Source organism: Dipodomys ordii, unplaced genomic scaffold, assembly GCF_000151885.1.
Source record: "Dipodomys ordii isolate 6190 unplaced genomic scaffold, Dord_2.0 Scaffold8, whole genome shotgun sequence".
In the NCBI taxonomy this organism is placed as follows: Eukaryota; Metazoa; Chordata; class Mammalia; order Rodentia; family Heteromyidae; genus Dipodomys; species Dipodomys ordii.
In genome coordinates, this window is record NW_012267224.1 from 25,862,476 (window position 1) to 25,878,390 (window position 15,915).

The 15,915-nt window shown below is 35.8% G+C and overlaps 1 protein-coding gene across 1 annotated transcript in view; it reads left to right on the plus strand.

The window, feature by feature from the left end:
* Fip1l1 (factor interacting with PAPOLA and CPSF1) overlaps window positions 1-15,915 on the plus strand; it is a 59,804-nt gene that overhangs the window by 15,082 nt on the left and 28,807 nt on the right. The window contains exons 9-12 of the mRNA XM_013008922.1: window positions 4,396-4,505; window positions 9,040-9,147; window positions 10,498-10,591; window positions 12,709-12,865. Coding sequence (XP_012864376.1) covers window positions 4,396-4,505; window positions 9,040-9,147; window positions 10,498-10,591; window positions 12,709-12,865 — 469 coding nt within the window. The remainder of the gene's footprint in view (window positions 1-4,395; window positions 4,506-9,039; window positions 9,148-10,497; window positions 10,592-12,708; window positions 12,866-15,915) is intronic.

The window sequence follows — 15,915 nt, forward strand, 5'->3', positions numbered from 1 at the left end:
CTTTTTTCTTTTTGCTTATGTGGTGCTGAGGAATCGAACGCAGGGCCTCATGCATGCAAGGCAAGCGCTCTACCACTGAGCCACCTTCCCAGCCCAAGACTATTTTTTTTTTAATTTTTTTTTTTTTGTCAGTCCTGGGGTTTGAACTCTGGGCCTGGGTACTGGCCTTGAGCTTTTACTCAAGGCAAGTGCTCTACCACTTGAGCCACAGTGCCACTTCTGGCTTTTTTGGAGTAGTTTATTGGAGATACGAGTCTCACACACCTTCCTGCCGTGGCTGGCTTCAAAACACGATCCTCAAATCTCAGCCTCCTGAGTAGCTAGATTACAGGCCACTGGCGCCCAGCTTAAGACTTAAATCCTAAACTATCCTAACAACATTTTAATAGGTAGTGAAAAGATATTTGAGGTTCTTGAACAGTGAAATAGCTTGAAAATCTAGTGTATCAAAAAGAAATAATGGATTTGTCTTTAGTGAAGAAATAATCTATTAGCTGCTTTAATGGAATTAAAAAAATTAATGTAATTTCAAGCATGGTAGCAATAGAAATGCCGCAAAAGAACCCTTAGGTATTTATTATGCAGGTACAAAGGCTATGAACATTTTCAGTGTTTTATTTATTTCCGTGCTTATAAGGCTTTATTTATTTATTGAGATTAGAGTGTCCCAGTATTTCTGTAGCTCAGGTCCAGCCTTGTCTTCCACTCACAATCCTGCCTCAAGTGCTTAAATTTCAGACATGTGGCAAGTCCTGTCTTGTTTTTTATTTTTTATTTTTTGGGTCCGGTCGTGGGGCCTGAACTCTGGGCCTGGGCGCTGTCCCTCAGCTCTTCAGCTCAAGGCTAGCGCTCTACCACTTGAGCCACAGCGCCACTTCCGGCTTTTTTCTTTTTGCTTATGTGGTGCTGAGGAATTGAACCCAGGGCCTTGAGCATGCAAGGCAAGCGCTCTACCACTGAGCCATCTTCCCAGCCCGTTGGTTTTTTTTTTTTTTAATAAAGTGAAATAAATGATGATGAAATTTAATCAGGTGTAAAATTTAAGTGGCTAAGGTGCAAAAACAGTTGTATAATTATAATTTAGGATAAGGGGCAGAAGAGAAGTGACAGGAATGGGTAACATGTATGTAAGAGAAAATGGACCACAACCTTTTTTTTTTCTTTTTTTTAATTTTCTTTTTTCCAGATCTGGGGCTTGAACTCTGGGACTGGGCATTATCCCTGAGCTTCTTTTGCTGAAGGTGAACGCTCTACCACTTGAGCCACATTTTTGAGTAATTTGTTAGACATAAGAGTCTCATGGACTTTATTGCCGGAGCTGACTTTGAACTGCCTTTTCTAAAAGTATTTTTATAACCATATGTGCACACACGTGCTGCATACATATGCATTGCTGTTTTTCCTCTATAGAAGTATTACTTTGTAGGGGCTGGGAAGGTGGCTTTGTAGATTGCTTGCCTTGCATGCATGAGGCCCCAGGTTCAATTCCTCAGCACCACATAAGCAGAAAAAGCTGTAAGTGGTGCTGTGGCTCAAGTGATAGAGTGCTAGCCTTGAGCTGAAGAGCTGAGGGACAGCACCCAGGCCCAGAGTTCAGGCCCCACGACTGGAAAAAAAAAAGTATTACTTTGGTTTCTTATTTGTATGTACATGCATTGTATATATTATCTATATGCATATCTATACATATGCTTGTATTTGTATGTGTGTGCTTGTTCCAGGACGTGAACTCAGTGCTTCAAACTATTACTGGGCTTTTTCTGCTTCTGGCTGGTGCTCTACTACCTGAACCAGGCCTCTTAAGTTCTAGCTTTTTGCTATAATCTCTCTCTTTTTCTTTTGCAAAGTCCTTTCCCTCTCTATCTTAAAGGATATTGATAATGTTGATAACTTCTTCAGTGGTCTGTTTCAAGTTGACTGTTTTAGATTATGAATTGGAATTTGCTCAAATAATTGTTGGTCATTAATGTAGGTATGGGATTGGAAACTTTATAGTGAATAGAACTTGTTGACTATAGGCTTTCAAGTAGTTGTCTTTTCACATATTAGTATCTTTAGGTTGTTTTGCTTCTTTTTATGGTAATCTGGGCTTTTAGAGAAGATATTCCAGTTTCCTTCCTAAAGAATATATAATTTTATTAGCTTTCAGACTTTCATTGCATTCTCAATTTTTTGTTTTTTGTGGGTTGAAATAAAAAGTTGATTTATATATGGCTTTCAATTTTTATTTTTAACATCTTAGCATTTCAATTACATTTTCATATACAATTTTTTAATAATTATGACTGATAATTGTAAGATAGTTATATAATCTCTTGAGGTTGCATACCATAGCTAAGAAGTTTCTTTTAAGAATTATTGTTGATAATGTTAAACTTTTGTAAATTATGCTATGATAGCCAGCCACAGAAGTTTTAAAAAATAATTCCAAAGCTTTTGGTATAACAGAAGCATAATTTGCATTAGTATTTATTTAGCTTCTCAGGCTTACAAATTAGGTTTGTTTAGATTTGTAAGGTCTGACATGAATTTGCTTTTAGGAAATCAGTTAAAACATCTTAAGATAATCTCTTAAATTGGTAGGTTATTTGAAATAGAAATCTTTATTCTACTTTGACATCTTGAGTACTACATCTGAAGACAAACAGACAATGATAATTCAAGCCAACTAGGAAAGTTGCAACAGTGGTTAGGAGTCTCCAAACTAACATAATGACTATGTTATCAAGAACCTAAGCATAAAGGAAAAGTTAGAATTACAAGCAATTTTTTTTTCTTATTTTTATTTTTGGGTCCGGTCGTGGGGCCTGAACTCTGGGCCTGGGTACTGTCCCTCAGCTCTTCAGCTCAAGGCTAGCACTCTACCACTTGAGCCACAGCGCCACTTCCAGCTTTTTTTTTCTGCTTATGTGGTGCTGAGGAATGAAACCCAGGGCCTTGAGCATGCAAGGCAAGCGCTCTACCACTGAGCCACCTTCCCAGCCCCTCACAAGCAATTTTTACATGTAGAAAAATTCACTTTGATCGTGGAAAACAAAGTTTTTAAATTTAAATACTACAAATACTACTGACATAAGATCCAGAAATTAGTATCTTCAATATTATTTGCCTTAAATACATATATAATGTCATTTCCTGTAATTTTAGCTGTGTGATCTTTTATCAAGTTTATCGATGTATAATAGTGTCAAACAAACTGCATCCATGTAAATGAAACAATTTGATAAGTTTAGACAGATACCTACATACCATGCAACTATCATGATGGACACTTAGAACATTTCTATCACTCTGCAATATTTCCCTGTGTTCCTTGTGCTTTTTTCTCTCCCTGGTCACTCCTGGAGCTTTCTAGTTCAAGTTAATTTAATCTAATTTTAGTTTGTCAGTCATGGGGCCTGAACTCTGGGCCTGGGCTCTTCATCTCAAGGCTAGTGCTACTACTTGAGCCACAGTGCCACTTCTGGCTTTTTCTGTTTATGTGGTACTGAGGAATCGAACCCACGGCTTCATGCATGCGAGGCAAGCACTCTACCACTGAGCCACCTTCCCACATTAATTTTATTAGACTTCTTTGATTCAGCACAATAATTTTGGATTTGTCACTATTGTGTCATATACTGGCAGAGTCTTTTTTGTGTGTGTGTGAGGGGCTGGTCTGAACCATTACTTCTTGTTTATATGTCCTACATAGCTAGGATGACAGGCATGTACCACTACCCCTAGCTATTTTTTGTTGAGATGGATATTTTTGTTGTTTTGTCCAGCTTCCTTCAGAGCATGATTTTTCAGATCTCTATTGCACCTGGCTCCTAAATTAATAATTCAATACTGATTTAAGATAGGACGATTATTATAAAAAAGAAAAGAATAAGGAATTCAAGTATCTCAGTCTACTGAACTGGCATGATATGGTACTGTTGATTGTGATAGGTAGGTGGAGAAAGGGTGTGCATGGCAGGAGCAGATTCTCATGCAGGTGTTGTGGCAAGCCACGGTTTAAAATAGAAAATGGTCAACATGGCTAAAATAGTCCTTCAGTAAGAGTAGCAAACACAGGAAAATCCTATTTAAAGCCTTTCTCAGTTACTGAAACGTGGAGCCAGAGTCAAGTAGTTCATTTGGATTTGTTGGTATTGATTGGAGGAATTTGTGAACGTCTCAAAGAATTACAAAGAATTACTGGACTTTAGTCCCATAATCCATCTTTGATGCCCTTCAACTAATGTTAATCTAAAATGAATCAATTTGAATAAAGACTCAGAATGAAACAATCTTCACAGTTATTTTCAAATAAGTTGTTACAAACTTATTTTAATCTTAAGCATTGTATTTGAATGTTTTATTAAATTAAACTAATAACCCAATTTTTGTTTCTGGTTTTTATTTTTGAAGGTACAGCAGGGGAGAACAGGAAATTCAGAGAAAGAAACAGCACTTCCATCTACAAAAGCTGAGTTTACTTCTCCTCCATCTTTGTTTAAAACTGGACTTCCACCTAGCAGGTTAGACAATTTTAACTCAATTATTGTAAGGTCATTGTCTCTTTATTTTGTATTTATGCTGTATTAAGTATAAATCCTTGTAATAAAGAATTTATACTTTTGAACTGGGCACTAGATGCTACTCAGGAGTTTGAGATCTAGGGATCATGGTTTGAAGCTGGCCTGGGCAGGAAAAGCCTATGAGGCTCTTATCTCCAATTTATCACCAGAAAACCAAAAGTGGAGCTGTTGATCAAAGTGATAAAATGCTAGCTTTGAACGAAAAGACCAGGGACATTGCCCAGGTCATGAGTTCAAGCCCCATGACTCACCAAAAATAAATTAATACTATTTTGAAAGTGTTCCATCTTAAAAAACACTCTAGATGAGCAAAAAATGAAGCACAGCGTACAGTTCTGGGTATATCTAAAGATACTTGTAATATACAGTATTATTTTGACTTTTCAAAATTTTAAAAAGAGATCACTGAGTTTCTGAGGTTCTGCAGTACAGAGTGGTTGGGAGCTTATAATCTGGAATTAAGTGTCTTTTTTTTTTTTTTTTTTTGGTCCTGTCGTGGGGCTTGAACTCTGGGCCTGGGCACTGTCCCTCAGCTCAAGGCTAGCGCTCTAACACTTGAGCCACAGCGCCACTTCCGGCTTTTTTCTTTTTGCTTATGTGGTGCTGAGGAATCAAACCCAGGGCCTCGTGCAAGCAAGGCAAGCGCTCTACCACTGAGCCACCTTCCCAGCCCTGGAATTAAGTTTCTAGGCTCTACAACTTACTAGTTGTTTGTCCTTGGGTAGATCTCCCTTGTTAGGCCTGGATTTCCTAATTTGTAAAATGTAATAATACTTGTAATCAAGACTAAAAAGCATATATGTAAGTCATGAGGTGTGCTATTGACCTTATATATCCATTGCTAAAATCTTAGATTGCTTTGTTAATGTTCAGATATTTATATGTTTGTGCAGAACTTCTAAAAATGTTTTTAGATACTTTACCCGTAGAAATACTGAATTTCTAACAATGTACTTACTGCAAAATGGCGTATTTAAGTAAATGCAATATTTAATCTAAGAACATTTTGCTTAATCTTCCAAAAAGTTTGTGTATTGTTTTCCTTTTTGAAGTATATACAAACAGAAAAGTGACTTTGAGTGTTCACAGTTTGATAGTTTTTTCACAAATTGAACATATTCCTATAAAACAGCTCATAGAAAAACAGTATGACCATTCTACTGGAAGTTTGTTATGTCCCTTTCATTTTTAAATGTTTTATTTAGGCAAAAATTCAGACTTAGTAAGAATTGCAAGAAAAGTACTAAAAACTTCTGTATGTGCACATTATTATATTTGCTATATAATTTCTAAGACATTTTTCTTTCTGAGTCATTGAATACTGTGGCTATTATTTCCCTCTATTCCTAAGTATTTTAGTATGTTTTTCTTAAGAACAGAGGCAGTTCTTTATTGCAGTTCTTTCCTTTGCTTCTTGATTCATTACATCCAACTGTTCTATCTCTTTATTTAAAAGCTACAACAGTTTTTTGGTCGTTGATTATATTTTGTGACATTGAATTTTAGGAGCACAGCTAGTTGTTTAGTTCACAATTTGTATTTACCTGCTGTCTTCTGATTAGTAGATTTAGGTGTTGCTCTTGGAACTGGAATACTATATAAATGTGTTCTTCTCAGTACATTAGCCTGGATATGCATGATACTAGTTTGTCCTGTTATTTTAATTGCAATGTGATGACCTTAATTGATTACTTATGGTAGTGTTCTGTGAGTGTCTGCATTGTGAAGTTACTGGTTTCCCCTTTCTAGTTAGTAATATGGGCACTGGACTGTTGCTCAGTGATAAAGTATTTACCTAGCACACAGAAAGCCCTCGATAGAATACTTAGCAGCACCACATAAATTTTTTTAAAAAATTGTGGGAAAATTCAGTATAAATCTTGCATTTCTCTTTCAAGTTTTCAATAGTTACAGCATCCATTAGTAATTTTTACTTTAATCTGCCATTATTATAATGAGTTTAGAAAGTAGTTATTAACACTCAACATTATTAGTTGGTATTCTGCTTTGAAAAACAACTCCTTCTCTACTTAACTATCACTAAGACTCCTTAATTTGTATTTTTGAAGGGAAGGGGTTGTTTTAGAGATAGGGTCTTGTTCTTTGAGCCCCTCGCTGGCCCAAAGTCAATTCTTTTTGCCTTAGCTCCTGAGTGATACAACATCAGGCTAGGTTCATTCTTTCCTATTTTATTCGTGAGGAAAGCTGTATATGTAGTATATATACCATTTGTAGCATTAAACATGGTAATTCAATGTTATGCTCAAATCCCTCTAAAATTAGTGGGAGTCTTTTCAAACCTGGCGTCTGTAACCCTTGACATGTCTTTATTTTGGAACATTCTTTACCGTTTAGCATTATGAAACTGTATTAATTTTTTTTCCTTTTCATTATTTCTTTTTGTTGTTGTTGGTCATGGGGCTTGAACTCTGGGTCTGGACACTGTCCTTCAGCTCTTCAGCTCAAGGCAAGCGCTCTACCACTTGAGCCACAGTGCCACTTCCAGCATTATCAAACTGTTAAAAATTTATCCTGTACTTTCCCTGCTTTTTCCTAAAAGCTGTCAGTTTGTTTTTTTCTTTTCTTTTTCTTTCATATGTATCTCTATCTAGATAGAGATATAGATAACATATATTAATACCATGGCTTTAAACTTAGGATTTTGTGCTCTTACTTGGTTTTCTTGTTCAAGACTAGAGACATGTCAGCATGTCTCCAGTTTGGTATTTGGTGATTAATTGAAGTTGGAGTTTCACAGACCGTTTTGCTTTGGCTGGCTTTGTACCTTGATCTTCCAGGTCCCACCAGCCTCTGAGTAGTTAGGATTTAGAATTTACAGGAATGAGCCGTGGAACACCTGGCTTGATTTATCCAATTCTTGAAGATAGTCTTTCCTTTTAGCAAAAAATAATAATTAAATATCAAGACTAGGTTATTGGGTGTATTCATTGTACTTGGATATCATTTTTTCCAGGCCTTTTTAGCACTCAGCTGAGGGGGAAAAACCCACAATTTTACTATGAAATTACCATACTCTTTTGCATAATTTTACATATTGCTAATCATATGAATCTCTTTTTACATACTTTTAATATCATGTTTCTTTTACATCCAGTTAAACACTAACCTCCCCCTCTCCCCCTACACGCACCCCCCCTCCCCCATCTTTAATGCCAGTCCTGGAGCTTGATCTCAGGGCCTGGACACTGTCCCTTTTTTTCTGTTCTCCAGCTCTCCTTTTGGCTTTATGTGGTTAATTGGAGATAAAGGTCCCACAGACATTTCTGCCCTGACTGGCTTTGAACCATGGTCCTCTGATTCAGCCTCCTAAGTAGGTATTTTAAGATATGAGCTACTGGCAACCATCTCCCTTTGATTCTTAAAGACTTGAGTATAAATACTCATTTCAGTGAATACAATCCATAATAGATTCATATGTAAGTTCTATATTTAACTGTTACAAAAATAAACCATTTGGCTGGGAAGGTGGCTCAGAGGTAGAGTGCTTGCCTTGCGTGCATGAGGCCCTGGGTTTGATTCCTCAGCACTACATAAATAGAAAGCTGGAAGTGGCTCTGTGGCTCAAGTGGTAGAGCACTAGCCTTGAGCTGAAGAGCTGAGGGAAAGTATCCAGGCCCAGAGTTCAAGCCCCACGACCGACTAAAAAATAAATAAACCATTAAATGGAGTCAAGCCACCAGTGCCTAACATTTCTTTCTTGCTAGTGTATTTAAATCTGAAATAAGTTCTTGGTTCTTTTACATTCCTGTATTTTTACATAGTATGTTGAAGTGTGTGTGTGTGTGTGTGTGTGTGTGTGAGCGAGCGCGTGTGTAAATGCATTTTTTTTTGTAAGTCTCAGGGCCTGTGTTCTGTCCTTGGACTTTTTGTGCTCAAGGCTAGCACTCTACCGCTTGAGCCACAGCTCTACTTCTTGCTTTTTGATGGTTAATTGGAGATAAGAGTCTATGAACTTCTTGCTCAGTCTGGCTTTGAACCTCTATCCTCAGATCTCAGCCTCCTGAGTAGCTAGGTTTACAGGCATTAGCCATTGGTTCCTGGCAGAAGAAGGTTATTTTTAAAAATAAAGTTGATGGATGTCGATGGCTCACACCTGTAATCCTAGCTACTGAGGTGGATGAGATCTGAGGATTACGGTTCAAAGCCAGAACAGGCCATGTGAGTCTTATCTCTTAATTAACCAGCAGAAAAGGAGAAGTGGACCTGTGGCTCAAGTGCCTAGGCTCAGAGTTCAAGTCCCATGACCAACCAAAAAAAAAAAAGTAAATGTTCGTAAGGTGTATATGTTTAAATGCCACTAGTAGTCTCAGTACCATTACAAATTATGTGATTTGGAAAGAATCCTACTATAGGACCAAAGATTTTAAATAATGCATGTGAAGGAAAAAAAAAGTAAAACCAAAAGGGAGGGTTACAGACAATAATATGTAAGAAAAACAATTTATCTCAGCAGAAACAGCACCTCTTCTCAGTCTCAGACAAGTACTGCTTCGAGAAAAGCCAATTCAAGTGTTGGGAAGTGGCAGGATCGTTATGGAAGGGCCGAATCTCCTGATCTAAGGTAAGGCTTTTTAAAAAACATTGGATACTGTATTATGTTTAGATCTTCTGTATTATTTTGTCTCTTTAGTAAGATAGCAAATTGCTGATTAAATTATACCATGCTTTACCTCTCAGATTATGTTTTTTTGGGGGGATACCACTGAAAGACTTTTTCTTTTTGTCGGTCATGGGGCTTGAACTCTGGGCCTGGGCTTGTCCCTCAGCTCTTTAGCTCAAGGCGAGCGAGCACTCTTGATCCACTTGAGCCACAGCACTACTTCTGGTTTTCTGGTGGTTTATTGGAGATATGAGTCTCACGGACTTTCCTGCCCAGGCTGGCTTTGAACCGTGATCCTCAGATCTCAGCCTCCTTCGTAGTTAGGATTATAGTTAGGATTATACCAGCTTTTCTTTTTCTTTTTTCACTTTTGTGTGGCTGGAATTCAGGACCTGTGCGCTGTACCTGAGCTTTTTCACTCAAGGCTAGCACTCTATCACTTTGAGCTACTGCTCTACTTCTGGTTTGCTGGTGGTTAGTAGGAAATAAGAGTCTCATGGACTTTCCTGCCCCAAGTCTGTGAGACTCTTTTCTCCAATTAACCACCAGAAATCTGGAAGCTGTACTGTAGCTCAAGTAGTAGAGCACTGGCCTGGAGCTGAATTGCTTAGGGACAGTGCAGAGATCAAGACCCATGACGAACCAAAAAATAAAAAAAATTATTTGTAATATGTTTAAAGGTTCATTTGAGGCCAACTTTTAAATTTCTCAAAGATGAGTTAGCTTGCTGAAAGTAAACATAGTTCAAAGGAAAAGAGGTCTTATAGGCTTTAGCATTAAAAATTTCAGGTTTGAAAATGAATTTTGCTGTTTATTACATAGATTAATGACCCTATTCTGAATCCTGACTTTGACATGACTAACAAATATGCACCAAGAAAAATTGTTCTATATGTTCTATATTTGTCAAAGTGAGCATTATTTTTCTGAAGCCTTGTTGGGGAAATTTAAAAGTTTCTGTAATGTAATTCTGGTATGTGTTATAAATTATACTAGAATAATTATTACCTAGAATAATATTTCAGTTTGACTAACATTTGCTATCTGATTCAGTTCCTTAATGATGTATCTAATACTAGATTACTTAAAATTAGTTTATTTAGAAGAAAAGTCATACAGATACTTAAATTTTAACATCATGATTATTTCTGAATGTGTTGGTTCTAGCTTAATTAAAAAAATTACAATCCAAAGTAATGAGTTAAATCTTTGAATTATTAGTATTTTTTAATATATTACAAAGAATTTTAGTTTTTATTTCTACTAAATACTGCTTTTCAAACATCTGAATTGATCCATTTTTTGTTTTAGGAGATTACCTGGAGCAATTGATGTAATTGGTCAGACTATAACTATTAGTCGAGTAGAAGGAAGGAGACGTGCAAATGAAAACAGCAATATACAGGTTATAATCTCTGGGTTTCTCCTAGAGTTTTCTTTTTCCTTGTTAGAAACTTAGTAAGTAGGTTCACTAATAATTCTACCACTTACATGTCACATTTTAACTTCTATTACAATTTGTGCTACTTAGCAAAATTGGGTTTTTGTTGTTTTATGTATCTTTTCGTTCATGTAAAATTATTCATATTTTCCGACATTTAAAAAATATGATTTTAAAATCTCTTTATGATAGTTCCATTGAATAAATCATCATTTATGTATCTTCCTTTTCTGAGTAAAATAGAACTCCTTCGTTAATTTTTTTGTAGTTTTTTCCTTTTTTGTGCCTGTCCATGGGTTTAAACTCAGAGCTTGGGCACTGTCCCTAAACTTTTTTTCCCCAAGGATAGTGCTCTATCATTTGAGCAACAGCTTTAGCTTTTTGGTAGTTAATTGGACATTAGAGACTCTTCTCTGCCTATGCTAGCTTTTACCAGGATTCTCAGATCTCTGCCTGCTGAAAAGCTAGGATTATAGGTATGAACCACTGGGGCATGGCTAGAATTCATTTGTTATTAGGTGAATAGAATTCAGTAACTGACATTGCCAACTGTTTCTCTTGGCCATATTTTTTCATTATTTCTTTGTCTGGATACCTTAAAAATGTTGAAATGGTGCCCAGTAATCCTAGCTACTCAGGCTGAGGTCTGAGGATCAAGGTTCAAAGCCATCCCGGACAGGAAAGTCCATGAGACTCCAATAAACCACCAGAAAACCAGAAGTGGTGCTGTGGCTCAAGTGGTAGAGCACTAACCTTGAGCTGAAGAGCTCAGGGACAGCTCCCAGTCCGAGTTCAGGGCCCATGACTGACCAAAAAAAAAAAAAAAAGAGTCAAAATGAGCCAGTTGCTGGCAGTTAGATACCTGTAATCCTAGCTACTCAGTGGGCTGAGATCTGAGAATCATAGGTAGAAGCCAGCCCAGGCAGGAAAGTCCAAGAGACTCTTATCTTCAATAGCAGGGAGCAGAGCTTGTCTCAGGTGGTAGAATAGCCTCCAGCACAAAAGCTCAAAGACATTGCCCAGACCCAGAGTTAACCCAGAACTTGCATACTTATAACACACACATACACACAAAATCAAAATTGTTTTGACACTAATTATGTAAATGTGTTACATTAAGATGTTTTAACATTTTTATATCTTTAGGATAATTGCTTTTTCTTCTGTTACTAACGTGCCATGCTCTTAAAAAATAATTGTTCCTGAGTTTTAAGATACTGAGTAGAAACCTTATTAAAATTCACATATTGATGTATTGAAAATCTTAACACAAAGAGAAATTACATGTTTAAATGATGTGCTTTAGTCATCAAGGATTAAAGACATATAAATTAAATTTACAGCATTAATTTGATGTTTTAAACTACTTCCCAAATGTAATTGCGCATCTGAGTATCTCACGTGACTTTTAAAAGGTCCAGATTTCTAGGTGCCAATATAGGTGGTGTTATATTTCATTAGGTTGAAGGTGCTTCTGTAGGGTGCCTGTCTCTTGCCTGTTCACACAGATTTTGCACACTATTTTACTTTTACAGTATAAATCTTTGCTGTCAAAGTTTCATGGTTCACTTAAAAAGTTGACTACATGTCTTAACTGCCTGCTACTTGCAACCAATTGTTGGAAGCGTTGTAGTCTCTTACCTTGCTGCATGGTTGTGACACATTGATTGGCACAGTGAATGTTTGAATGTTGTGTTAATTTCTTAGGGCTGTATCTATATGGTTAGTGATTACATTGTTGTAACTTAAATGCTTTAACTTTGGTTGGGATAGAAATACAGTATTGATTGCATTATATTTGTAAGGTATTTGTTTCTTATTTGAAGTGTTATTATTTCTCAATACCTTTTCTTAGTGATAATGCAGTTATTTTCTTTAACCTTTGAATATGAACATTTAAAGTATGAGTGTAGGCTCATATATGCATATGTAAACATGTAACACAAAGAAATACTATCCCTAAAAACATGTATTTGAATTAAATTATTTAATTTATTACTTAGGCTAAATGAAATAATTTACTAAGATTAAGTTTAGATAACATTTACTCACCTTTCTCATTTGCTGTGCTCTAATTTTAGGTCCTTTCTGAAAGATCTGCTACTGAAGTAGACAACAATTTTAGCAAACCACCTCCATTTTTCCCTCCAGGAGCTCCTCCTACCCATCTTCCTCCGCCCCCCTTTCTTCCACCTCCTCCAACTGTCAGCACTGCTCCACCTCTGATCCCACCACCAGGTAAATAGTAAAAAAAGGTATTTGATTTTTGGAAGCAAATAACTTTTTAACAATTTTCAGTTAAAAAATTTTTTTTAGTTTAATAGTGAAAATATATTCTCAAAATATTAGGAGTAATTGCATTGAATTAAAAGTTGTAGTTATGATAATTATTTTGTCTTTAACAGATTCACAGCAAAATAGATTACACATGCCTTTCTATTTCAGCAAAACAGAGACAATATTCTACAATAAAGAATATATAGATACTAAAACTGAACAAAAAATATGGCAGTAGTCCTGAAACTAAAGTTGCTATTGGTGTATGTATAAATCCATACTGAATTGTTAGCAATATGTTAACTTGTTTTTGAAAAAAATTAAAAATACTTTTATCACATTTTTAAATTACTTTTTATTCTTAAGAAAAAATCCCCAACTTTTATTTTTATTTATACTTTAATCTTTCATTTGGTGGCTTTAAAATTTTTCCTTCTAGTAAGTTTTCAATATTTGTTCCTCTTAATGGGGTTTTTATGAAACTAACAAGATTAAGTGTATAGTTATTTCTTCCCAAGGAGAGTGTCAGTAGCAAATGATCGAAGTTAGCAGCTAGTTTTAATCCGAATTATAGGAAGAAATTAGGAATTCTGGTAGTAAAGCATTTTATTCTAAAAACCCATGTACTCTTACTCTACTTTGCGAGAGAGCCACCTTTGCTTTGTAGTGCCCATTGTGACCAGAGTACAAACCCAGATAATAGTCTTCCTATTGTGTTCTTACCTAATAAGTTCATCCTTGCTCTCTAAATGTCAGCTATTTTCTCTTCTCTTCATCCTCAACACCTTTAATTTCCTTTCATTATCAACTCAACTCCCACAAAGATGAAAATAGTGTTACAAAAACTGATTCCTGGCTTAGAAAAATCTTTTGTCTGAAAATGGAGGAAGAGTGCAATAGTTGAGGTGTGTGCCTCTGCTAGTTAACATTATTTCTCAAGTTTAATGACTTGAAACTGTTCATTTGAGTGCAGACCATTTGTAGGTTGGGATTGAACCTGGTTCTTGTGTCTTTACTATGTTCAGAATTAACCAAATGGTAGAGGACTTAATGTTCATAACCAAGACTTAAAATAATTCATAAGTGAATCCTTCTCCTCTGAAAAAAAAGATTTGGAAAATATTTTTTGATTATTTGATTAGTGAGATTAAAAATGATAAATGTGGGCTGGGAAGGTGGCTCAGTGGTAGAGCGCTTGCCTTGCATGCATGAGGCCCTGGGTTCAATTCCCCAGCACCACATAAGCAAAAAGAAAAAAGCCAGAAGTGGCGCTATGGCTCAAGTGGTAGAGTGCTAGCCTTGAGCTGAAGAGCTGAGGGGCAGTGCCCAGGCCCAGAGTTCAGGCCCCACGACCGGACCCCCCCCCCCAAAAAAAAAAAGATAAATGTTTGTGATATTAGTCCTAATTCTGAAATTCCTTATAATCTTTTTAAACTATTTTAAACCTAAAGATTTGAAAAAAGATTTCTTTTTTAAGAACTTTAAATATCTTAGTTATTTTTAATTGATAATTGTTCATGTTTATGGGATACATTATGATGTGTTATGTATTTACATTATGTAATGATTTTAAGCTAGTTAACAAGTATATCACCTCACATTCTCACCAGGTTTTGTAATGAGAATAATCCATATCAATTTTGAAATATATAGTTATTTGCTATGATTAACTGTTCTGTACATTAGATCTCTAAAACTAATTTTTCTTTCTAACAGAAATTGTGTATCACTTTGATCAAAAGGTTCCATTTCCACCCTCATACCAACCACTAGTACCTCATTTCCATTCTGCTCTCTACTTTTTAAATATTTTACATATAAGAGATATTGTAGAGTATTCCTCTATACCTGCCCTGGTTCACTTTGCAAATGACAGATTTTTCTTTCTTATTTTTCTTATTTAAGTATTAGTATGTTCAAATGGCTGATATTTTTGTGTCTATTACCAGCCATTTTTTTATGTTAAGATTGGGGAAAAGTGATGTGATTTAATGGAAAAAAAAACCAACTAGAATATTTCTGATTGTCAATGGCATTTATGTGAAAGTTTACTTTTCCAAAATGTTACGATTACTCCATGTCTTATCACCTCTTTGAGTGATGTATGAATTGCTGATGGCATTATATTGTAGTTCAATTGATTGGTTTTTTTTTTGTTGTTGTTGCTTAATGTATTTATCTTAGTGTTAAGCTCCATGATCCCTCTCTAGGTTTCCTTTGATGCTTATTCGTGAATTATGTTTTGCTGCTGCCATGTCAATATTAAAGGAAATATATTCAAATGAATTGTAATCCTGAAAATAGTACCTAACTGTGGTGTATATGGTAGGGGAGGGTGTTTTCAAAGTGATATTAAAAAAAAAATTCTAAGTTGGGACTGTCTGAAGAACTATATATTTTTGCTAACTATGAACTTTTGGAGAGAAGGAATAGTATATTTTCATGTTTTCTTATAATAGTGCTGTGTGTACTCAGCATTCCCTTAATATGTTGGCTAATTAAGTTAACTACATATTTAATGTTTTTGTAATACCAAAAATAGTTTTCAGATTATCAGGTGGTATGTTCAATCAAAACTTACATTACCTCTGAATAGCAATATGGCTTCATAGACATAATGTAGACCCTGCTAAAAACTATATATTCAGTTGTCATTTGCTACATGACTACACTGTATTCTGTAGTTTGTTGCAAATTAAATTACATTGGGAATCAAAAGCAGCTAAAAAGTGAAAGGCATGACTGAAGGGGGAGTCTTTGTCTATTGCCTTAAAAGATATTGCCTTTAATCTTTTGCTTTCTTTGTAAAAGGCACTGCCCCTGAGCTTTTCTGCTCTAGGTTAGTGCTTGTATGTATGTATTTTAGTGTGTGTGTGTGTGTGTGTGTGTGTGTGTGTGTGTGTGTGTGTGTGTGTAATTGGAGGTAAGAGTCTAAGGACTTTCCTGTCTGTGTTGGCTTTGAACCATGATCCTGAGATCTCATTCTCTTGAGTAGCTAGGATTTTAAGCCT